This window comes from Macrotis lagotis, chromosome X, assembly GCF_037893015.1.
Source record: "Macrotis lagotis isolate mMagLag1 chromosome X, bilby.v1.9.chrom.fasta, whole genome shotgun sequence".
NCBI classification, from domain to species: domain Eukaryota; kingdom Metazoa; phylum Chordata; class Mammalia; order Peramelemorphia; family Peramelidae; genus Macrotis; species Macrotis lagotis.
Genome location: NC_133666.1, coordinates 254,087,551 through 254,114,423, shown reverse-complemented (window position 1 = coordinate 254,114,423; position 26,873 = coordinate 254,087,551). Strand labels below are relative to the sequence as shown.

Here is a 26,873-nt window from a genome sequence, read left to right as displayed (position 1 = left end):
CTCTCTCTCTCTCTCTCTCTCTCTCTCTCTCTCTCTCTCTCTATATATATATATATATATATATGTATATCACAAATACTAAGCCCACACTTGAATAGTTTTAAGGAATGAAACTGTTGAAAAGCTGTAAAAAGTAGTTAATTAGTTACAGTAATGAAACATATCTCTCTGCCTGATAACAAATGATTGTTTTTACATAACCACTAAGTCACCTTTTCCCTTTATTTTCCCTATCTTATCCATTGTCCTTCTGTCTTCTTTTTTCCTCTTTCTTTTTTATTTCGTTATTTTGTATATGTTCAATTTCTTGTCAGAGTCGAAATAGGAGAGGACTCATGTTAAGTCAACATCCTCAACCATTTATTAAGCATTGCCCTTCATGGTATAAATATTTTGTTTTCCAATTATATACAATAGTAGTTTCTACCTGTCATTTTTTGGTAAGATTTTGAATTTTACACTCCCTCCACTCTCCCACAGAAGGCAGTCAGAGAATCTTTACATTGTTTCCATGCTATACGTTGATTAAAATTGAATGTGTTGAGAGGAAAAAAATATCTCTAGGAAGAAATAACATATTAGAGATAGCAAAATTATGTAGTACATAAAACAAGTTTTTTTTAAAAATTGAAGATAATAATCTTCAGTCTTTTTTTAAACTCCACAAATCTTTCTCTGAATACAGATGGTATTCTCCATCACAGATAGCCCCAAATTGTCCCTGATTATTGCGCTGATGAAATGAGCAAGTCCATTAAGATTGATCATCATCCCCATGTTGCTGTTAGGGTGTACAGTGTTGTTCTGCTCATGTTGGTCAGCATCAGTTCATGAAAATCCTTCTGGGCTTCTCTGAATTCCCATCCCTCCTGGTTTCTAATAGAACTATAGTGTCTCATAACATACATATATACAATTTGTTCAGCCATTCCCCAGTTGATGGACATTCACTTGAATTCCAATTTTTTGATACCACAAACAGAGCTGGTATGTATCCTTCATTATTCTTTTTTTTTTCTTTAGAATGAAATGATGTTTTTTTTAATTTTTAAAAGTTATTTGTTTATTTATTTATTTTTGAAATTTACAATTAATCCCCTAATCTGGTTTTCCTTCCCCCCCCTCAGTCTGTTAGCCTTTTCATTGTTTCCATGGTATACATTGATTTAAGTTGAATGTGTGAATCTTTTTTTTTTTTTTAGGTTTTTGCAAGGTAGATGGGGTTAAGTGGCTTGCCCAAGGCCACACAGCTAGGTAATTATTAAGTATCTAAGGCCAGATTTGAACTCAGATACTCCTGACTCCAGGGCCGGGGGTCTATCCACTGTGCCACCTAGCTGCCTCCTGTATCCTTCATTCTTGAAGAAGACTATGACATTAGGGAGGTAATGAATGCCCTTACAAGCACCTAAATTAAATTTTAATGAGGCTTTGCTGTGCTAAGTCACCAGCCTTACTTTCTCCTCTGGAATCAATCAGGTCCAGTGGCCAGATATGAATCAGGATAACCGAGGATAGCCCTCAACATGGACAGTCAGGGTTAAGTGACTTGCTCAAGGGCACTCAGCTGGATTTGAACTCAGAACCTCCTGTCTCCAAGGTCATTGCACTATCTACTTGGACACCTAGCTGTCACCTAAGGAGGAATAGATAAGTTAGTTAACTAGCAATGATTACTCTAATTTCATTAACCTAGAGTGGGTCTGTAGACTGAAGTAGGACAGTCAATCAGTGGGGTCCTAGATGGATGGATTGATGGGTTTCAGAGACTCAGTTAAGGAGGAGATAGGATCAGGCCCAGAAAATCTAGTCTTTGAGGAGCATATTTGATGAATGACTATGCAAGGTGAGGGCATAGTTGCTCAGGAATTGGGAGATTTAGATTGTAATGGGACCAGCTACAAGATAGATTCCCTCTTGAGCTGATGAACTACTGACCTTAACTACTCAGATTGCTCTGATTTAGGGACAAGATTGGATCTAGAGTTAAGTGAATTGGCACTTGAGGGATGTGGGGTCAAGCAGATTATTTTTATCTACTTCTCTCTGTCTCTTTGTTTCCTTCTGTTCTCTTTAACCTTTTCTTTTCTATTTTATCCTAGTCTGTCCCTTTTCTTCTGGCCATTACTTTCTTCTTTCCTTTCTTCTTTTTTTTACCTCCTTTTCCCATCTCACTTCATTTCCCCTTTTTCTCTACTGAACATAGCATGAAATTAAAATTTTTTTGAACGTGTGTACTATAAAACTGTTACAAGTACATGTTGACTTATACTTTTATATATAAGTATATATGTATATTACATGAATTTACTAATTTTATGTTTTTATATGTAATGTGCAAATATGCAAAATTAGTTATATATAAATATATATAAAACACATAGTATGTATATTATACATAGCTAGATAAATAAAGGTAATGTTATTCTTTACCTGTGCTAAGGATTCATTCCTTTTATTTCTTTGGGGTCAGAGTCCTGGTTTGTTTTTTCTTCAATTTTCCAAGCTCTTCAGTGACTGGTTTTCATTCTTTTAAAGATATTTTAGTCTCTACTCCAGGTTAATCCATTCCCTAAAAATTTCTCTAGTCCACTAAGCTGCTGCAAAGTGGTGACTCATTCCTCTTAAGTCTGCTGTATCCAAGAAAATTTGTTTTGCTTTTTAGGTCAAAGTTCTGCTTATTTCTATTAGGCACTATGATTTGCTCAAGTGGCCTGGTTTCCTTAAACGTGTATACTTGTCATGAATGTAAACATGTTATTTGTAAGCATTTGACCAAAGAGTTTAAAGTTTTGCAAGGTAAAGTTATTTTAAGATAGAAATATCAGCACATTTCACTTTTTTGTCTTTGAACTCACTTAGAAGCTAAGTTTGCATTTGTCTAGGTGCCTTTTCTTTATTGTTTCTATGGAACACTTGATGTTGGTGCCCTTTTGTAGTTAGATTGTTCTACAAAAATGGCATATGAGGTCAGTATTGATTAAAGTAATTTAGAAAGGGGTGCAAATTACAGAGGGTGTGATGATGTGTGTTCCAGCATATTCCTAGCTGAGTACTACTTCCTCCCAATTCAGGCATCTTAGATTTATGCTTTATGGACACTTTGGAGTTTCCATGAAATTGGATGGGTGGAAAATGATATTTTTAGTTTTATAAAATTGGCTACCTTTGTAATTCCATGTATTTTGTTTTCTGAATATAAGGGATTTGTTGATTTTAGTACTTTGTCAACAGGAGTCAGAGACATACACATACACACACACACACACACACACACACACACACACACACAGGCCCAATGGTGTCAAACTAATATAAAAGATGTTGTGAAGGTACAGGAAAGTTAAGAAAAGAGGAGTGTTGACAAGTGGGGATGGGGTAGTTGGGAGATAATATTTTCTCTTTTGTTACGTAGTAGCTGTCATATAAATACTTAATCCTTTCCTGAGGGCTCCTTCCCCCCATCTGTCTGTCTGTCTATCCATCCATCCATCCATCCATCCATCCATCCATCCATCCATCCATCCTTCCATCCATCCTTCCTTCTGTTCCTCCTCTTCCTTATCCTATCTCTTGTAGCAAAAATCCAAAAGGAGGGAAAGAAGCAACATTGAATAATCAACACATTTACTCTGACAGTCTGTCTCCTAAATACCTCTTCAAAGAAGGGATGGAGATAGTGTTTGAGGCTCTTTCTCTGGGCCAAGCTTGGTTATTATAATTACATAGGATCTTATAAAATTATATTTCTTCTACATTTATATTGTTGTAGTTGTTATGCATGTCTCTCCTCTCATTCTTACTTCTCTCTACCTCAGGTCACAGAAGAGTTCAGTACCACTATTACTTGTTAACCACTGTCAACATCTTTAATTATGTAGGTGATCTGGAGATGATGGTATCTGGGATAATATAGACTTTTGTTGAGTAAACAATTCCAGCAACAGATCAAATACTTATATTAAAGGTCTGGTACATAACTAGAATATTGAAATGACAGGAAAATAGAATCATGACCGAGGTTCCCAGTGATATTTTCCAAGCAGAATTCTTTGGTCTTTACTAAATTTTTATATCTGATTCTTACATGAAAACCACACATATATAAATATTATATTTTTAACCAGAGTTATAATATTAGTCATCTATAATACATCTTTGGACTAGTTATTTTTAAGGTGGGCCCAGTAGTTATTATCAACTGCTTTTTGAGACCCTGTTCAGCAGTGGCCCTCAGCTTGGGGCCATGACATTGTTCTATGTTGTTTTAATTATTGTTCCTTTTAGTAAGGAAAGAAATTGACTTTTTTTCAAGTCGAATTGGCAGACAAAACTAAGATGGTGATATCAAAGTTCTAATTTACATATTTCCTCTGAAGGGAGGAAAGAAAATCAATTCTTTTAATAGATCAAACTAGTACAATTCCCCCCTTTTTTAGGTTGATGAAATTGTAGTTTGATCTTGCAATGTATTTTAGGATTTGCGAGATAATGCTTGGAGGGAATAAGCATCTGGGATATTTTAATGCAGTTCTAATTGAAGTTTGTTTGTGGCACAAAGAATTAATTATGAAATTAAAGATGAAAAAATGTTAGACTGTTTTGTCTATCTCTCCTCTTTATATCCATGCCATTACTATGTTTTTCATCAGAAGAAAGCTGATAGGAGAAATGATTTTAAAATAACAACACATTTTGAGTGGATTAACTTTTCATGGGGAATTATTCCACATGCTAGATCTTGTCAACAAGTGACAGCTAAGTGTTTTGCCGAAAATATAATAGTTGGATGGTTTGTTGAAATTTAAATTGAATAACATTTGCTGATAGAACGGAATATAGCTTCTGAATTATGGCATTTTAATTAATTCAGATATGTGACCAGCACAATAGAGATTGGTTGCCCTTTTTCAGGCAGTTGCATTCTGAGGATTAATCAAATGATACACTTGAGAGTTTGGTTCTGAATAGCGACTCATGGTTTTCCAACTCTTGGGCTGTGACCCTGGGAAAGGTCATTTAATCTTTCATCAGCTTTCTTACTTTTGCTTTAATAAGTGAAATAGCAATAGCAATTTCCTTTCTTCTGGAATAGGGAAGGGAAGAAACTCAGTGTCATTTGTAAATTCTTTTCCTTCTTGGAGTCCCCTTTTTGGGAGGATGGTCATAGAACCAAAGCAACTTCACTGATATGAGAATATTGGCTATTCTCCTTTATAAATACTCTTGAAAAGATTCTTTGGGTGTTTTAAAAATCATAATTGGCTACAGAAATTTCTCAGACTTAAAAATTGCTTTTTTAAAAAAATTGCTTTTGGTCTAGTTATCTTTTCTAAAGCATGCGAGTGGCAGTGTGGTGTAGTGGATAGAGGTAGGCTTTTGGTTCAAGTTTCTCTTTGATATAAACTGAATATGGGACTAGGGAAATCACTTCACTTCCCAATGTCTAGGAAAGTTACTGATACTCTGAATTCCAGAGAAGTACCCACCTGTGTTATAGGAGTTCCAGAGCAAAAGCATTTGCCAAGAATGTTTTCATTAATCACGAACAAAAGTCCAAGTTAGATACCATTATTGGTCCCATTATAAATGATGCAGGCTAGAGATCTGCTAGTTATTCCCATGACCCTTGGACAGCTTCTTTGGAAATCAAACTTTAGATTCCAGTGGGAACATGGCTGCAAAACTGAATTGAATAGAGGATCATGAGAGAGGTTGGTTAGTTTTTACCCTATTGATGATATGTTGCCTAGTATCATTGGCATTACCTAGAAAGAAGTGTGTGTATATGTGATATGTGTGTGTGTATATATATATCTATATATATCTATATATATATATATATATATATATATATATATATATATATATATATATATATATGCTTGGATATGAATCCAAAGGGGTGTAGCCACCAATTATAGAACTTTGAATGTCAATGAATCATAGCCCCTATACCTGATGATACTGCAACAGTGAGATATGGGAAAAACTACTTAAAAAAATGACAGATTCTTCCAATGTATCTAGGCTAACATCAGTCATCTTCTTCCTAATAGATCAGACTACTGGGTTCAGATGGTTCTGGAAGAGATAGTAAGAAGGGTGTCTTTGCACAATGACCCCCTCTCTTTAATCTAAATTATTTGCATGTCCTGACATCATTTAGTTGATGTCATGATCTTTTTTGAGAACAAAAGACAACAACTCTATAACAAAGAAATCACAAGTACATTCCCTACTCTATGTTTCAACAGTTTGTCAGATCAGCTGTTTAGAATATATAAAGAAATAAAACATTTTCGAATGGAAACAAGATTATAAATGACACTTAAGGACCTAACTCAGGCCTTAAAAATCTACTTAGGTAATTGAACTATAGTAGTTCATAACCAAACTTTAGCAGTACTTCTGTTGGGATTAGATGAGAGGCAACCCAACTTGACTTTGTAAGTGGGTAAGATCTGGGGAGACTCTAGTCTCTGAAGCATACTGAGTCTGTGCCTGGGGCAAGTCATTTGATCTTTCAGTGCCCTAGGTCATAGATGTCAAACTCAAATAGAAAGGGGGACCACTGAACAATCCATGAGGATAGCTAGGTGGTGCCATAGTGCCTGACTCATCTCCTAGACTTCACCTGTCCTCAGAGCTTACTGGCTGTATGACCCTGGACAAATCACTTAATCCCGTTTAACCTCAATTTTTTTCATCTGTCAAATGACCTAGAGAAGAAAATGGCAAATCACTCCAGTGTCTCAACCAAGAAAACCTCAAATGGGGTCACCTAAGAGTCAAACTTGACTAAAAAAATGACTGAATAAAAATAAACCATACTTGTTGACTTGAAATTCTCATATTGGTATTGTTTTATTGTATTCATTTTGTTAAATATTTCCCATTGCATTTTCATCGGGTTCTGACTGAATTCGGGAATGTTTTGAACTATGTGAGACCTCTTATATTTGACATCTGTGTTGTGTGAGCTCCTTGAGGACAGGAACTGGTTTTTCCTTTCTGTGTGTCTTCAGTTCTTTGCATCTACCTTCATTTACTTAGCTGTGCTTAATAAATGATTCTTTGACTTGGAATCACATTATGAAATTCCTAAAACTAATCTACTACTTCCCTACCTCCCATAAATAAAATGGGTCAAATGAATCTTTGTGGGAATGACCTTGAAGGACTTTATCTGTTAATTCATATTGTGTCTCTAAGAACATGTGTTTTACAGGGTACTATGCCCTCCTTTTTCTATATGATATACACCCACTCCCTTCCCTCCCTTGGCAGCTGCCTGGCCTATAGCAAAAAAAAAAGGATAGTCAAAGATGTGGTTTGAGAGACATAATTTTTGGGTGATTAATCACTTTATTAATAATGTCATGTTCCATGTAGGATGGAACTGTCCAGAAGTTTGAAAAAACGATTATTTCTCTCTCATATGAATAACCAATCACTAAAACTGGGGAGATGCCAGCTTTTTTTCTCTTGCCCTATTTCCTTGTCCAGTCTCTCAAGGTCAGGGCTGATAGAATATGGGATTAACATTATCCTTTTCACTGAGCAATTCCATTTCTGTTATATAGAGAAACAGATTGATTTAAAAAAAAACAAGAAAACTAAAACCAAACTAATTAGAGCTGTTCTGTAGTGAAATTGGTTCTCAAAGGAGGGAGTATAACTCTCTGAGGATGCTAAAGATCAAATCTGAGTTCGTTGTAGAAGAGATTCAGGTGTGAGTGGGACTGGAGGAAGCTGGATAAGTATAGTGCTCAGAACTTGGTCATGCATTGAAGATATCAATATCATCTCTGGTCATCTCTATTTGTTACTGAACTTCAATGAGGTTGACAGCCTAGTGCAACTCCACCTGACTTAAGGTCCTCTTTGAAATGAAGGATGAACTATATCAACAACAAATGCAAAACTGCATATAACTCTGTACTTGGGAATCAGGAAAACCTGAGTTCAAATATAGTCTAAGACATGAATCAGTCACTGAAACTTCTATCTGCTTTGGCTTCTTCACTTTTAAAATGAGAATCATAATAACTCCTGCCTCTCAAAGTTATTAGTGAGGATCAAATAATATAGTATTGATAAAAAGTTTTATCATAATGACTGGTACATAGTAGATGACTTCCCTCCCCACCAATGGCTGCTGAATTACTTTTCAGTGTACACTAATTTTGGTACATCCTTTTATTTAAGGACTTTTGAAGGAAGGTGGGTTGTCAGGGTCCTTAACTATTTTTACTTTTTCTGCCTGAATTTTTTCTTGACATTGAAGCATTTATTTTTACATATATAGAAAGGAAAGGAGATATTCTTTTAAGGATAGTTTTATTTAAGCTGCTAAATATGACTATTTCCATATGTCTTTTTCTTGATTAAGGTGTTGAGACTTTTTTTTGGTGGCAAATGGAAACGTGACTTAGTATGGAAAATTTAGAAATTGGTGACCTGGAAGCAGAACTCTTTCCTTTTTTCTCCAGTTATAATGTTCTTCTTCCCCTCATCAATCATTCTTGAAATCTCAAGGTTTGCTTTCTTCCTTAGTGGTTACACATTGCTCTCTTCCCCAACCCTTCTAGGATTCCACATATGATACAATTTCAAAAATGTTATAGAAGCATAAATATTTTCCCATTTTTTTCCTAGTGCTTCAATCTATTTCATAGCCACTAAACTTTTTTTAGCATCAAAACTCATTTCTCCAGAGTGAGTGGGATTGGGGAACTTGAAGTAATCTTATAAACATTCTCCTTTAAGTAGCTTCTGAAAAATGGAGTAAAAAGTTGTGTTAACAAGTTCCTTTAAATCTGGCACAGATTTTTTCCTCTAACAGCTTTGTCTTGTCTACTTTCTTATTGGCTACCTGAAGATATTACCATTCCTGGTTGGTACATTTCTCTTTTAGGATAACTGTCCTAACTGAGCATGGTCTCATATTGCTATAGCCTTTAAAAATTTAGCTGAAAATTTAGCATGGGTTAGAGAATTCTTGAGTGAGTCTGTACTACCATGGTATTAGTTAAGGAAAATACCGATACAAAAAAATCCTTTATTTTTGAGGTAAAATAGTATTATTTCAATATAAGGCAATCTGCTTTTGGTTGGTCTTTGGAAAGCAGTGTGAATTAAAAGCAAAAGGTCTGCCCACCTTCATGATAATTCATACATTTTAACATTTCTGGTTTTCTTGACTTTTATCAGGGATAACAGTGACTTCTCTGGACTAAACCTCATTAATATTTGATTATTGTTATATGGTGGGGGAAGAAACTGTTTGCTCATATATGTACAGAAAATGCAGGAAATTATATTTATAAGAGCAAATATCTTTTCTATAAGAGAACATATTTGATTCTTACAAATCTCTACCTCTGAATTAGGTACACTGTTATTCCCATTTTGTAGATGAGGAAACAGTGAGAGAGGTTAAATGATTTGGTTAGGATTGATGTTGTTTGTCTTTTATTCTTGAAGAGGAACAAGGCATCAGGGAGGTGAGGCTATGACAAACATGTGAACTGGATTTGAATGAGAGGTGCTGTGCTAAGTCACCAGCCTCATTTTCTTCCCCTGAACCATCTGGCTACAGTGGCCAGGTATAAATTAGGAAGACTGGAAGTGACCCAGGATATAGTGGGAAACCTTGGCCCATTTAATCTAGTTTTAACCTGTCTCAGTTTCACTGACACAAGCCCATTCAGTGATTAAGCACAGGTAACAGAGAAAAGAGGTAAAGAATGCAAAGAAGCAAACTACTCAGTCTTGAGAGGGGAAGATTAGGACTTCTGACTGAAACAGAATCTATTGCTTTTTACATTTTCTCTGAGCCAATCAGGGTCCAAACAATAACCAAATAGGACTTGACCTGGGGCCTTTTGTTGATCAATTGTTGAGAGCCAGAGTGATTTTGGTGTAAGACTAGGTCCTTAAGAAGGAAATTTAGTGGAAAGCACCAAGATATCTTGTGAGGTTTCACACCTGCCAAGTGCCAGAGATTAGATTTGATTTTAGATAGACCAGTTCTTGGTAGCCAGGTGGCCCAATGCATAGAGTGCAGGACTTGGAGCTTGTCCTGACTTCAAATGTGGCTTCAGACAATTACTAGCCGGGTGACCCTGGGCAAGTCACTTAACCCTGTTTTATCACCTTATCTGTGAAATGAACTGGAGAAGGAAATAACAAACTTCCAGGATCTCTTGCCAAGAAAACCCCATTGGGGTCACAAAGAGTTGGACACAATTGAAGAACATTTTCTAATCCCAGGATCTGGCAGTCTATCTACCTTTGTCACCTAGCTAATCTCTTTGAGATAGTGAATTTTGGCCTTAGGGTGTTCACATACTCTGCGATCTAGCTTTCTGAGCAGACAAGAAATATTACAAAAGTGAATTGGTAGTGGGGACTTGGAATAGTTATGGAAGATACTTGTAGGATGGGGTATTGTGGATTGGAGGAAAGTTAAGATGTTTAATTATTACAATGTGTAAGTGAAAGAGGAGAAGGAGAAAGGAGATTTTGTTCAGCACCTTCACATAAGACTTGAGAGAGAAGGTCATATCTCTAGAAAAGAAGTTGATGGTTAACCTCATACCCTCTTTTAAGTTTAAAGTCAAGCGATAAGTTTGGGGAAGAAATTGCTGCTTCAGTAAGTTTGAAGGAATTAAAAACAGAAACTTCTTTTCTTTTCAGTCTTTCTCTCTATAAGTTTACATTGACAAAAAAACAATATTTTTTTTCTTTTAGGAAAACAAAACCCTTTCACAATGTGTTTTTTTCATATTTTGCTTTTTCATACTCTTACCAGAGATTAAAAGAGTAAAAGGGAAATATTTTCCAAAATGTCCTTATAATCTTAATATTTAAATCACAAGAAATATTCTGTTAATCTTACCTTTTCTATTTTTACAAATTACCAGTTAATAGATTATTTATCCATTTCCTTCACCAAACCAAATAGATGACATACTCTACTATATATGAAGGCAGTTCCAGTGGAAGAGTTTTTTTTTATTTATTAGCTCTGAGAGTTATATCAATACTATTGACATTGTCCTATGACTTCAGGTCAGTTTTGAAGGCTTTATCAATTTTGCAGCCCTTCACCTCTTCAGAGGTTGAAAATTTCTTTATTGGGGCAAGAGATGGATGGATAGGGACAAGAACTATTGCAAACCCCAGACAAGCTTTATCTTTGACAGCTATCCCTTCTTCCTTTTAGATCTGCATGCTTATTGGAGGCTGCTTCTACATCAAGGACTTCTTGAATTTGGGCATGTAAAATATTGAATTTTTATTTCAATATAATTAATGTCTTTTGTATTTTGTTGTTTTTCAGTCATTTGTAACCATACATTCCTCTTTGTGTTCCCTTTTGGGGTTTTCTTGGTAAAGATAGTGGTTTATCATTTCCTTTTCCAGTTCATTTTATATCAGTGAGGAAACAGGCAAACAGAGCTAAATGACTTGCCCAGGGTCACATGGCTAATGTCTGATGTGAGATTTGAGTTCATGAATATAAATCATCTTGTCTCCAGGGACTTTACTTTCTCCACTAGCTGCACTCTCCAAGATTGTGTCATTGTTAATTTGCATTCAGCTTTCCTTGATGCTGGAGTGGTTTGCCATTTCTCCAGCTCCTTTTACAGATAAGGAAACTGAGGCAACCAGGGTGATGTGATTGCCCACAGTTTCCAAACTTAAATGATAGTAAGTAGCAGAATCTGAATTTGAACTCAGGACCTCTAACTTCAAATCCATTCCTCTTTCCTAGAAACCTTCCTATTATTTCATGATTCCACTTCCAGTTTTTTTTCAGTAGTCTATGCTAATAAGACTGACTTTTGTCTAGAATTTATTATTGATTGTCTTGTCAGCAACAGAACCAACTTGAAAAAAAACTTTACACTCATTCCTCCCACCCATTCACTAAATATTTTTTTTTCTCTTCATACATTCCTAATTTATTTTTGCTTACTACTTCCATCAATGAAGCTGTCTACATTTATTAAGTCCCTATTATGTCCTATGCACTGGAATACAAACAAGAGGCAAAAGACATTTCCTGTTCTCAAAGAGCTTGCAATTTAATGAACAAAGCAACATGTAAACAAACACATAGAAAGCAAACCATATACAAGATAAAAAAGAAAAGGAAAATAACAGAGAAGGCATTAGAATTAGAGGGGTTGGAGATAGCTTTCAGTAAAAGATAGTATTTTGGTTGGGAGTTAGAGGAAGCCAGGGTAGTCAGCAGGCAGAATGGAAGAGGGAGAGCATTTTGGGGGTGACGGATGGGATCAAGGAAACTAGAGAAAATAACCTAAAGCAGAGATGGATGTCAACATAGTTCACCTAAACATGCCCTTTAGCAAGTACTGATCTTTCCGAATTGAGTTGTCTAGTGTCCTGTTCTTGAAATCAGCTAGGAGACTTAAATTTAAAAAAAATATGGTCAAGCTGAGATATTATTGATTGATAATAGTTTGATATTTTACCTGTCCCAAATATAATTTTTATCTTAATAGGAGTCTTATTTTTCCATTCATTCATAGTATACTAAGATAATAGACCTAAGACTGGAAGGGATCTCAGAGTCCATCTAGTCCAACAATTCCATTTTACAGTAGAAGAGGAAACCATTTCAACAAGCATGTATTAAGTTCCTACTGTGTATCAGACCCTTTGAAAGTTGTTGAGTATACAAAGGCCATGAATGAATGAATGGATGAATAAACAAGAGAGCAAATAAATAAATGAAGAAAGAATGAAAGAGGAAAGTCCCTTCCTCAAGAATCTCATTTTTATTAGGAGGAAATAATTAATACACAGAAAAGGAAATAGACAAAACACTTATTAAGCTTTTCCTATAACATATGCTGGGTATATAAGCATAATGAAAGCAAGACAGTTTCTGAAGAGCTTATACTTCTAGTGGTGGGGAAGGCAAAGCATAAAGTGGAACTGGAAAGGAGATAGTGTTAGGAAGGTGCATTACTCTAAAGCATGGTTGGAGTGGTTCTGGATAAGATAAGACAAAGTTAGCTTGGAGCAGAATTTAAATTCCTTGTAGAAGGACTGCTAGGCATATATTTTGGGACTTTCCCCCATCTTCTCAATCCAACACATTGGCTACTGATTTTTCTACCTCTCCTTAAGGGGGGCTTTGATTGCCATATATGACCAAACATGGCATGAAAAGTGGGGAGCCGGGAAACAAATCCAAAATTTATTTGAGAGGTTGTTTAGAACCAGAGTGTGAATACTGCTAGTTGTAGAATCCATTAAATTACTGTTTTAAGTGTCTTTGATGATAGCAAATAGCTTATTGACCTAGAAGTATTTATTGGAGAATTGTAAGTATATTCTTCCATCTGCGTTGTTATGGACAGGAACATGTCTGGAAAAATAGATCAAGCACAATTGAGTCCATTACACAACGTTGTTTCTCTTTGTTGATGATTGACTGGATTGAATAGAATGCCAATAGAATGACTTGACTCATCCTGTAGTTGAAGAGTTACCTTAGGGCTGTATTTAACTTTGCTGAGTTGTCTGGCTTACTCAAAAAGTTTCCAGAATCTCAGTGAGGTTTTTTTGTAGGAGCAGACTCTTTTTCTGCTCTCCCTCTTAAAGGTACAGGTGTGTGTCACTTAGATACTTTGTTCTGTGAATTCTTTGAAGTACATGCTCTTTCTATTGATGTGGATTCCATACTTTCTTAACCTGCTTGATTTCTATTTCTGTCTTCCTATAAATTATGCAGTGAGGGGTGAAGAGAATATTCAAAATGTTGGTATCTTCTAATTCTCTTGAAAATAATAATTATTTATTTTTAACATTCTTTTTCCATTGAGTTCCAGATTTCCTCCCTCCCTCCCTCCCACATCCACAAAGAAGGGAAACAAAATGATCTAATCAGTTATACAAATGAAATCTGGCAAACCATATCTTCACATAAAATCATAAAACGCAAAAAATAAAGTGATAAAATCATACTTCAGTTATACTTCAGAGTTCATTAGTTGTACATTTTTTACCACGAGCCCTTTGTAATTATCTTGAATCACTGTAATGATCAGAGTAGCCAAGTCTTCCACAGTTGATCATAATTTTAACATTGTTGTTACTATGCATAATGATCTTGTGGTTCTTCTCACTTCACTTTGCATCAGTTCATGTTTTGTTATATATTTTTGAAACCACAATGCTATTCTTCTCTTCCCCTTTTTATTCTAATACAAAAAATTTCATCATATTCTTACATTACAATTTGTCTAGCCATTCCTTAATTGATGTATATCCTTTTAATTTCTAATTCTTTGCCAATATGAAAACAGCTACTATAACAATTTTTATACAAGTAGGTTCTTTTTCCTTTGATCTCTTCCGAGAAGGTATCTAATGACATTTCTAGATCACAGGGTATGCAAAGTTTTATCACCCCTTGGCTATGTTTCCAAGTTGTGGTTTAGAGCGTTTAAAACAGTTCATAACTATGCCACCGATTTATTAGTGAACATATTTTCCCTTATTCACTATAGCACATGTCATTTTTGAGGGGTGTAAGTTGTTTTAATTTTCATTTCTCATCTATAATAATTTAGAGCATTTTTCATGTAATTATAGAAAACATTGATTAAAAGCTGTCTGTTTATATCCTTTGACCATTTAGCAATTGGGGAATAACTTTTATTTTTATAAATTTGGTTCAGTTTTCTATATATGTAATAAATGATTTCTTTAGAAGAGAAATGCTACAAATTTTGATATTACTTCATTTTCTATGGTACCTTTTTCCTCCACAAAATAAAGTTTCCCTGATTTTCTCTTTTAAGTAGATATGTTTTTGTATTTGCTTTGTCTGAGATTATGATTGCTGCCCTTGCCTTTTTTTTGCTTCAGCTGATGCATATACGATTCTGTACCAACTCTGAACTTGGTGTGGTTTTCTGTTTCAAGTGTGTCTCTTATAAATAGCATTTTTGGATTCTGGTTCCTAATCCTTTCTGTTTCTCCTTCCATTTTTATGGGTGAATTTATTTCATTTACAGCTATGCTTACTATCTATATATTTTTCTCTGTCCTATCCTATTGCTTCTATTTATCCTTCTCTCTTTCTTTCTCTTTTTTTTTTAGTTTTTTTTTTTTTTTTTTGCAAGGCAATGGGGTTAAGTGGCTTGCCCAAGGCCGCACAGATAATTATGAAGTGTCTGAGGCCAGATTTGAACTCAGGTACTCTTGACTCCAGGGCCCTTGCTCTATCCACTGTGCCACCAGCTGCCCCAATTTCTCTTTCTTATCTGTCCCTTCTCAAAAGAATCTTTTGCTTCTGACCACTGCCTCCCTTAATTTGCCATCTATTTTATCCTTCTTTCATCTTTAAATTTCTTATCCCCTTTCCTTCTGATTTTCCTCCTCTAATTCTCTTTGTTGTTACAGATTTACTGATGGAACCCTCTTATTCCAGCAGTGTCTTGGTTATTGCATATTTACCATATATTTATCAGACCACTGCACACTGGAACTCCTAACCTGTTATTCTTACTGGAGGTCATGGTCTTTTGTTCAGTTCTAAGTATTGTTTGTTGGTCATGCCTAGTTTACCTAACATTTATATCCAGAAGAACTGCTTTATGAGTTATCTATTCAACCATACATCTCACCCTCTATCAAACTGGTAGTCTGTTTCTCTCACTAAAACTGTTTTTTTTTGGTAATCTCATATTTTCATTGTATATATTTATACATCTCCATACATCATTCTGAGAAGGGAATGTCTATAGGTACCTCTAGATTGTCCAAGGGATCTATAAGGAAAAATTTAAGGACCCCTAGTAAATCCCACTTAGTTCAGATTCTGTGTTGGACCTTCTTCTTGGCTGTGGCAGATACCTTTAGCAAATAAATGTTTCTGTTTTATACTTGCTTTATATCAGACTTAAGAAGATCATTGAATGTTATTTCTATATCTTTTAAAGTATCTTGCATGATTTTGACATATGCATGGAAGATACCCTATTTAAGAGCTTTTGAGGGAGCTGTTTGCTTTACTAAATTTCAAGACTTCTTTTCCAGTCAAAAAATTCCATAAACATAATAAGACTCTTGCTTTCGTTTTGCCCTACTGACAAATTTTGAGGCCATAAATATGTCTCTTACTTATAAAATACTTCTTTTAGTTATATCATAATTCACAATGCCTGCAATGCAAATATATAAAATATGTATTATTTCCTTTTTGGAGCCTGGTTCTCCTTGTCACCCAGGCTCCAAGTGCTGCCAAAATTGTTCATCCTCTACCACCTAACATTGCTAGTTGCAAAAATACAACACCAGATGCAAGTGTCTGGGGGAGGATGGGGGGAATGTAGTTCCATAGAACAATATTGCTGTGCACTAAAATAGAAAATATAAGAGGCTAGTGCCTTTGGGAGACAGTGTATTAATATTGTAAAAGGTAATCATCAGAAATGGAGTGTATGTTATGATTTAGTTTTATAGAGTTAGAGCTGAAAGGGACTTCAAACATTATCAACCCCCCATCTTACAAATGAGAAAACTGAGGATGTAATTTGCTCCAGACTCCCAAGTTCTGCCCTCACTCACAGATCCAGTCCCTACTGCTAACCTGTTGCATTTCTGACCTGGACTGGTTGTCCTCTCCTTAGGGAGCTTCTTGCTCTCTGGTAACACCACAGAGCAATTGGATTTACTTTAGCAACTGATGAATTTATCCTTCTGCATCAGAGATAGGTTAGGTCCTCTGTGTTCATAGTAAAGCCTGATAACATATTAATTTCATATGCAACAAGTTACATAATTTGATTTTGATATATTAATTTAAATTATAGAAATTGTAATTGAATTGGAGAGGGAGGAAGTGGAATTCAGGGAAGGGGTTTAAAGATTAGGTATATTGGGGTGAAAAATTCATAACCTCTTTGTCTCTGGAGGGTAAGAAAGGTTTAAATTTTAATTCATTTGGCTGCTCAAACAGTTAAAAGTTACTACAAAACGTTCACTAAGTTCTTTAGAGAAGCAACAAAATAGTGAGTTCCTTAAAGGACAGGCTGTTTAGCAGAAGTTGAAGTTAAAAAGGCTAAAGCTTAGGTCAACATAGAACCAATCACCTGAAACTGGGTCTATATCAATAGTTACAAATTGGGAAAGGAATCGTCAAGTTAAAAAGAAAAAAGGGAAAAAGAGGAGAGAAGAGAGAAAGAGACAATAGGGAGCCCAGGATAGGAAAGAAGAGAAGCTTAGATCAACTTAGATCCTGAGGCATAGCTAGATCTTAAATTTAGAGAAAGGATCTAGCTTAGAGAGAGAAATCGGGTGACTGCCCACTGGAAGTCCAGAAAGAAACCCAACCTGGTGGATTTTGCTTAAATGTGTTTCCATGGTGAGTGATACAAGGGATAGTGCTTGAGGAGTTGGTTTAACACCTGACTCCAGGTATTCTCCAGTGCAAATACCAGAAGTGGTGCCCCCAAGGAATGGCTAAGATGGCACTCATTGTGCCTAAGTGATATTCTACTTACCATACTTATGATGCCTTCTCCTGTTCCAAAGGGCATGACCAAAAGTCTAAATTGACTTAGGAAATGGAGATCAGAAATAGTCAACACACCATGGAGAAGTTCCAAAAGATTACACATTTCAGTAATCAGTTGTATCTAACAAGATACAACTTTATGACTTCATTTGGGGTTTTGTTGGCAAAATGGTTTACCATTTCCTTCTTCAGCTTATTTGAAAAATGAAAAACAAAGAGAAACAGGATCAAATAACTAGTGTCACAGGCTGAATTTGAACTCATGAATTGAATCTTAAAAACTCTTTTCTCTCTATCCTCTGTGCCATTTAGCTGTACTATCCCTCAACTCCAACAGTCCTCCAGTCCTACCCCATTTTTGTAGAACTATTCATTGTACTAAGCACTATAACCTCATTTGATTCTCACAACAATCCTGAAAGATAAGTGCTATTATTATCCCCATTTTACAGATGGGGAAACTGAGGCAGAGGTTAGGTGACTTGCCCATGGTTACACAAATAATAAGTGACTGAGACCAGATTTGAGCTCATTATCTTCCTGTCTCCAGGTCCAACAGTGTATCCACTGGACCACCAAGTTGCCTGCTAGCCTTACATTAGTCTGCCTATCTTCCCACAGCTTCTCTAACAGACTATTTCTGTCTTTTTATCATATTTGCCAGTTTCCTGTCAACCATTCATTCATTGCCTTCTGACTAAACTGTTAACTTTTTTATTATACAAATATTGAATTTGTTTTTCCAACTACATACAATGGTAGTTTCTATAATTTTTTTTTGCAAGGTTTTGATTTTTATAAATTTTCACTCTCTCTTTCTCCTCCCCTCCCAGACAGAAAGCAATCTGATATAGGCTTTATATTTTTGTAACCATGCTAAGCATAGATTGAAATTGAATGTGTTGTGAGAGAAGAATCAGATCCAAAAGAATGAAAGGAAGCATTAAAAATAACAAAATGTTATAACACATAAGACAGCTTTTAAGAAGATAATAAGCTTTGGTCTTCATTCAAACTCCACAGTTCCTTCACTGGATAGGGATAGCATTCTCCATCACAAGAATTATCCCTGATTATTTCACTGCCAAATTGAACAAGTCCATTATGGTTGGTCATCACCCTATGATGCTGCTAGTGTGTACAATGTTCTGGTTCTGTTCATTTGACACTGCATCAGTTCATGCAAGTCTTTCTAGGCTTTTCTGAAATTCCCTCCCTTATGATTTCTTATAAAACAATAGTACTTCATAACATTCATATACAATAACCTGTTCAGCCATTCCCCAAATAATGGGCATCTCCTCAATTTCCAATTCTTTGCTACTACAAAAGGAACTGCTATGAAAATTTTTATAATCTGGTTAATTTTTTGAAAATTAAGACTGAATTGCTTTATTTTGCCATTAGACTTTAGCTGAGTTGATGAAGGTTTTTTCTTATAGTTCCATAACCTTACACAGTAGTAGATTTACTTTAGGCTGGACTTGTGGGTAGCCTCAGTGGAAATTTCATAAAGTGTGTCTGATTTCTCATTTATTTAGGGATCTCAGGGTATACATTAGTAAAGTTAGATGTAAAATATTAACATTTTCCCTAAGTTTACAGTATTGTAGTTCAGGAACAGACCTAGAGATTTTTTTAGTTTAATTCTCTAATTTTATGTATGAGGAAATTGAGGTATAGAAAGACTAAGTTTCCTAAAATCATACAATGAGCAGACTAGAACTCAAAAGTTCCTAATTCCTTGTCCTTCTCATTTTCAAGGCAATTCTATACTGTTCAGGAAAATGATTCATTCTTTTCATTGTTTTTCATGATGAACTCTTATCCTGATTTTTTTCTTGATATGGTCTTTGAATCAAATAAAAAACAAAAACAGAACTAGTTTCACTGGGCATCTGTGAGGAAAAATGAGAGAGACAAAAGAGAGCAGAGGAGATAGATCTATTCTGCATGCCAGAATTTCTTGCCTTTTTTTTCTTCCTCCCTTCCTTCCTTCTTTTCCTTTGTTTCCAGTGTTCAGTTAACAAGGATTCATTAAGTATCCACTGCTATTTATTATCTACCCACTTGAACATTAAGCATTTGTTAAGAACTTATCTATCTATTCAAATGAAGAAATTAAAGCTATAAATAAACAAGAAAAAATGTTCCAAATTATTATGGATTAGAGAAATGCAAGTTGAAACAACAATGAGATATCACCTCATACCTCTTAGATTGGCCAAGATGAGAAAAAAGGAAGATGATCAATGTTGGAGAGGTTGTTGGAGGATTGGGACATTGATGCAATGCTGGTGGAGTTGTGAATGGATCCAACCATTCTTGAGAGCAATATGAAACTGTGCCCAAAAGAGCAATAAAACTGTTTATACCCTTTGACCCAGCAATTCCAATTCTAGGTCTATAACCAGAAGAAATTATAAAAAATGGGGAAAATCCCACATGTTCCAAAATATTCATAGCAACTCTTTTTATAGTGGCAGAGAATTAGAAATTGAGGAATGTCCATCAATTGGGTAATGGCTAAACAAGTTGTGGCACATGAATACTATGGAATATTATTGTTCTATAAGAAACCGTACTGGTCAGATGCTAGAGAAGCATGGAATGAGTTATGGGATCTGAAGCTGAGCAAAGGGAGCAGAACCAAGAGAATAATGTATACATTAACAACAACATTGTGAGATGAACAACCTTGACAGAAGCAGCTCCTCTCAGCAGTCCAGAGAGCTAGGATAATTGTATTTGACTATGGACAATATTACCCCCAACTAGAGGACGAAAAACACAATACAAAAACAAAAAAAGAAGAACCCTCAGAATCTGATGAAGATTTTATAATAATTGTCTCTTATGTATCTCTTTCCCTTAATCCTACTTCTTCATATCAAAAATGACTAATATGTAAACATGGTTATCCAAAATATGTATATACAATGCTAACAACTGCATCACCTAACTGCCACATTGTAAACTTTTTTAACGTAAACTTCAATTTTGTCTCTCCTTTCTTTTAAATATGGGGGAACCTGCAGATTATAAAATGTTACTTCAATTTTTATTTTTGTTGTTATTTTGTTGTTGTAGGCATATATTTTTAGAAAATAAAATAGAGATGATTCTTAAAATCACCTAGAATTTAAAAGTGAACAAAAGTGTTTTCTTTAAAAATTATGTTGTCTGAAAGATCCAATTTTCCTCTTTTCCTAATTTATCATTTTGATACTGGAGGGAAAAGCTGATATTTATATGGCAGGTGGAACTTTGTCAAGCATTTGACAACAGAGACTTGGTTGACCCTTTTCAAACCCTGAGACAGAGAAAGTCATAGTACCATATTATTGGTCAGTCATTTTCAGACTTGTGTGATTCTTCATGGCCCCTTTTGATGTTTTCTTTTTCCTTTTTCTTTTTTTTTATGTTTTTGCAAGGCAAATGGGGTTAAGTGGCTTGTCCAGGGCCACACAGTCAGGCAATTATTAAGTGTCTAAGGCCAGATTTGAACCTAGTTACTCCTGACTCCAGGACTGGTGCTCTATCCACTGCACCACCTAGCCACCCCCTTTTGAGGTTTTCTTGACAAAGATACTGGAGTGGTTTGCAATTTCTGTTGCAAACTCATTTGACAGATGAGGAAACTGAAGCAAAAGGATGGAATGACTTATGCAGGAACACACAGTAAGTCTCTGAGGCCAGATTTGAACTCAGGAAGATGAGACTTCTTGACTCCAGGCCTAGTACTCTACTCCCTATGTCACCACCTAGCTACTGAAGTGACTTTTTTCTCTTGTCAGGGATAGCATTCAAACTCAGGTCTTCTGGCTTCGTGGTCCATATCTTTTCCGCTTTATACTGTTCTTCTTCCCTAGTACAATACTGGATGGAAGTCCTGCACTAGAAATGCAACTTTTTCCTAGCAAAGAAGGTTCAAGTTCATTAAGAACAAGCACATCTCACCTGGCAAGAATGTGTCATGTATACATTAAAATGTAAGCTTCCTGAGGCTGGGGTTGTTTTGTTTTTTCTTTGCAATCTTCAGAGTTTATCTTGGTGTTTAGTATACAGTAGACACTTAATACTTGTTTAGTAGGCCTCTGTGAGGGGAGACTGAAAAAAATTGTTCTACATTAAAAAGATATAGGACAAAAATCTCATTTTTGTCAGGGACTGTAGGGATAACTTGGAGTGTATTTAGAGCAGACAATTCTTGAATATTTTTAGCCCTAGTTATTTGGAGAATTGAGAGGAGTAGGTAGGAATGATATGATTAGGAAAACTTGGCCAGAATTTGTGAACTAAGTAGAAATCTACAGATCTAAGAATTTTACAAATTTTCCCCTTAAAACTGTCTCAAGAATTTTGAAAAACTCTTCCTTTTTAAAGGTAACTCAAAGTGTGTTTCAAATAGTTAATCATGAGGAAAGTTTATTCTCTTTGCAGGTATTCCCAAGACCATTTATTTTGCAATGAAGGAAGGAGTAAAAATCCAGTCATGAAATACTGTATAGGGTCATAGATTTAGAACATCACACAGTCCATGAGTTTTTAATTTGGGGTCCAAGAACTTTTTTTTTAATTTATAACTCTTTCAACCTAAATGATTTTCTTAGCCATCCCTATCTGTTGTCTTTCTGCTTTTAAAACTATTCTGAGAAAGGCTACCGAGGCTTCACCAGAATGCCAAAGAGATCTGTAGTATAACAAGGATTAAAAGTCTTTTGTCTAAGATAGTAAAAAGCAAAAATTCCCAAGGTTGCATAGATGAGCAGAGGCATGTTTAAAGGGTAAACCATAGCTGCCAAGGCACACCCTGATCTACCTCCTTGGCTTTATGGCTTATTTAAAAAAATAAAATTAACTTTATTAAGTTTTTTAAACAGTTAAATTTTAGTTCCTTTAACCTGATCAGTGAAAGCCAGCAAGTCAAAAAAAGATTTTCCAAGCACATTTTTTTTTCTCAAGCATGGTGCTAAGTGCTGGAAAATATACCTTATAGTATTCAATAAAATTTCACACTTTAAGAAAACCTCCTTGGCTGCACACTCTTAATAAAATGTATTGTGCACACCTCTCCAGGTAAGTAAGCTGTTCTGCAGCTCTGAGCCCAGGCCTTAACTTCAGATCTCTCTTCACTAAATCAGGGCTGAGAGAACAAAGGAGTAGTTTCCAATAAAAGTGTTTTTCAGAAGCTGCTGGGTGTTTGACATTTCAGGCAAATAGAAAATATGAAAGAAATTTGTGACATGGTCCCTGCCATCCAGGAAAAAATTTCAGGACCCCCAGAGCAGCCTTTTGGGAGTTTTCGAAGCTGCAGTAGCATACTGTGGGCTAGAGGTGCTTAGAAGTGATCTTCTGAGCTTCCTGTGAATGATGACTTTGAAGACTCCGATACTGAGCTGTGTACATTGCCCCTGTTTGTTATGGTGACTTTGGGAGTTTGGAAAAAGTTGAAAAATATTAAATGGGTATCATTTAAAGTGGAGGGCCCAAAGTGGCATGCTTTGATGTCTTACATAAGCTCCTGGGTGTGATGAAATGTTTTTAAAGAGATCATGAGTGTTCGATTCAGTATAGAAAATGAAAAATAAATGATAGGGCTGCAGTGGACCATTTAGAGATGCTGTGACTAATTGCAAGAAAAATGTTAGAGCCACTGACAAGCTAGGGAAAATTTAGAAAAATGGCCTATTTAGAGAGAGGCCTGGTGGGAGTGTGATCTGATGGTTAGGTTGGAATGGGATCCAGGGGCTTGGCACTGTTCTTTCAAATATTTTCCTCCAGAGCTATATACCTCCTCTCCGTTTTCTTGGATGTAAATGATCATTTCCCTTATCCTATAGAGGGGTTGACTATGATTAAAAATCCTGGCTCATGGTTCTACAGTCATATAGCAAAACACAATTTCTTTTTCACAATTTCCTGTCTCATTTCTACCTCTCCCCCATTTTACATTTTTTCCTGGCTTGGTAGGAAAGAGAAATGCCCAGAAAAGCTATGTAAGGAAACCACATCACTGCTGTCTTATTAATTACCTTCTCTCAGCCTGTTTTGTTTTTCTACCCTGCTAATCTTCAATATAACAATCTTCTCCACGGTAATTAAATATAATATTACAAGCGGAGGAATTTAACTTCAGGTGAAAAATAAACGCAGGAGTTGGTGAACCTTATACAATAAAGATTTGCATTTTATGCAGCTGTCGAAAAGAATTAAGAGGAAAAGCTGTAAGGAGAGCTGACCTTAACTGGATAGGTATTTGCTACAATCCTTCTCTGAATCCCAGTACCTTGGAGTCCTTCTGGACTGGAATAAGCCAAAGGTGCTGGAAGAATGTCAGTGGCACATTGCCACCTTGTGGCCGTGAGAATTTCCTTCTTTCTTTATTTGTTATCAGAAAAGGCAAATTGGAAAAAAAGAAATTCTAGTTTTGTAATGCTCAAGTACCTTGAGCTAGCATGAATTTTTATGTTTTATATAATACTTTTATTTAATGTGAGCTCATACACAGCACCAGTGAAGTCAGCATTTGGGTCTATATTGAGGACATGGGTATGGGTATACACTTTACATACACACACACACACACATAACTGCCTTTGTGTTTATGTAACTAAAACTGTTTCTCCTAAATATGTATGTTAAAAAATAATTTTGTTCAAGTATGGAAAATGTTCTCTAAAAGCTGGACAGATATTTTAAAAATAATTTTTGTCTATACCTGTGATTTCATTAGGATACAGAATTGTATATACCTGTGATTTCATTAGGATACCAAATTCCGTTAGCTAGTTTATTGTTCAGTTGCTTCAATAATGTCAAATTCCTCATGGTCATCTTTTGGGATTTTCTTTGGAAAAGATATTAGAATGGTTGGCTATTTCTTTCTCCAACTCATTTTACAGATGAGGAAATTGAGACAAAGAGTTAAGTGACTTGCGTAGTGTCACATAGCTTCAAAAGTGTCTGAGGTCAGATTTGCACTCTGGAAGAGGAGACTTCCTGATGCCAGTCCCAGCACTCTATCTACCATACCTAACTGCCTTATTAACTATTAACTAATTAAGATCAACTATTTTGCAATTTATAGATTGTCTTAGTGAGCTGCCTGGACCACTGAGAGATTAAATGATTTGATCAGAATCTAAAACCTCAACCTTGGACCTACATCTTACTGACTTTAAGAATTATTCTTTATCCTTTTTCCATCCATTTATAAATAGCTCATAGATCTGGGATTTGAGGGGATCTTAGAAACTTTTTGGTTGAGTTAAACTTCTCATTTACTAGATGAGGAAACTGAGGCAAAAGAGTTAAGGATTTGAATCAAGACTTGAACCCAGATCTTCTAGTATCTAAATCTTTTACAGGTTTCATTAAAGTAAACATGGCTAATGATATGACAGGAGAAATTTTATTTTATTTTTTTAAGTTTTTAATAGTTGATGAAATGGAGGCTTAGGTTAAGGGACTGGTCAGGTCTTAACCATTGATAAGTATAGACAAAATGATCCAAACCTAGATCTATCCTGATTCCAACATTCTTTCTATTCAGTGTAATGTCTCTTCAAGTGATTTGGTCTAATAAAAAACCAAAAACAAAAGATACCATATTGCTTCTTCTTCCTTGTAACAGATTTCCTTTAAAGTATCGTCTAGTGACAGATGGACCTGTATGTTGGTAGCACTTTGAAAATACCTGCACGTATCCAAGAATCGATATACAAGTAACTTTCCCCTCTTGTGAATAACTGAAGATGTATGTTAATTGTCCACAAGCTCATTTTGCTACTAGGCAGAGAGTCTCACAGATGAAAAACACCACCTTGGATCTTTGCAATTCCCAGAACTAACCAATCAAGTTCAAGACAAAATGGGATGGGGAGAGAGGCAAAGGAAATATGAAGCAAATAGCTCATTAGTCTTGTCTTCTGGGCTCGGAGGGGATGTGATCCCTCAGAAAGTGACACTTGTTTTTTTGTCTTTGCAGCTTGATCACATACTGTCCCCTCCACCAATGCCATTTCGAAAATGTAGCAACCCAGATGTGTCTGCTGTCCCTGGAAAATCCCTTAAATTTAAAAGACAGCTGAGTGAAGATGGGAAGCAACTGAGGCGAGGGAGCCTCGGGGGAGCACTGACTGGTGAGTACTGGGATTGTGGGTTGCCAAGATGTTACTGTGTTTAGTATAAGTATTTTCTTTGAAGAGTGCAGAGTAGTCCATTATATCCAAACTCCCCTTTCTATTTACTATAGTTTCCACCTGTGAGTTAGCAATCAAAAACTAGGATTTGAACCCAGATCTACTTTATGTACTTGGTCAGCTTGCTATGAATACTTAGTTGAGGTCTGACTGTGAATACTGGTTCATTTGAAAGTGAAATGGCAAAAAAACAAAAAACACAAAAGCTGTAGAATTATATTAATTTTTTAAAATTTCTCTTATGTTTTTATTTCCTATTTCTTGGTTTTCTCCCCCCCCGCTTAGTCCTAATTCCAATTCTTCATACAGAAAATGACATATGTAAATATATTAAACATAAATATACATGTCCAATATCTGCTAGACTTTGCTGCTGAGGAAGGAGGGGGAGGGTGGAAGAAAATTCTGTAGCTTATAAATGTGCATGTGGATAAATGCAGAAAAACTTTCATAATATGTAGTGGAAAAAATAAAATATCAATAAGGAAAAAAAGGGACTTGGCAGAATGGCAGATGAGATTTGCCCAAACACAGGAAACTTTGAATTAAAGCAATGAAAATAAAATTAAATAGGGAGCATCCAGAAGATGTGGGTTTGAACTTTACTTTCTTTAGTCTTTACCACCTTACCTCCACTACCTTCTTGGTGCTTCTGCAAACCTGTTTTCCCATTTGTGAGTTCTTGGAACCTCCATTTCAGGGAAGATCAGCCAATTCTTCATTCTCTGAGCTTGTCTTTTTCCTCTTCCCCTGCAAATCTATCCTTTAATCTCCTACCCTTGCCATTCAGCTCCCTTTATGTATTGAACTTGGAGGGAGAAAAAGAAAATATTCACATATATCTAAGTCACTTAGAATAGAGTAACAATTACAACGCAGTAAGAAAACTAATAGGAAGGAGATTGGTATATCTGTAAAAAAAAAAAACCCAAAACAATATGCTAAAAGGTGTTTCCCTTTCCTTTATATTAGAAGGTAAGTTCCTTGAGGACAAGCACTAACATTCTCTTTCCTGATACATAGTAAGCACTTAATTAATGCTTGTTAACTAGCGGCATGATCTTTAGTAAGTCATTTTAAAAAAAAATCACTCTGTGCCT

The 26,873-nt window shown here is 35.6% G+C and overlaps 1 protein-coding gene across 15 annotated transcripts in view; it reads left to right on the top strand.

The window, feature by feature from the left end:
* Positions 1–26,873, top strand: part of MAST4 (microtubule associated serine/threonine kinase family member 4) — an 880,607-nt gene that overhangs the window by 253,915 nt on the left and 599,819 nt on the right. For 14 of the 15 annotated variants that reach the window (XM_074200305.1, XM_074200315.1, XM_074200306.1 and 11 more), the window contains one exon: positions 25,560–25,713. In XM_074200305.1, the coding sequence (XP_074056406.1) occupies positions 25,560–25,713 (154 nt within the window). Of the gene's footprint in view, positions 1–15,160; positions 21,562–25,559; positions 25,714–26,873 lie in introns of those variants that run through there. The other variant, XM_074200317.1, reaches the window with a different exon arrangement.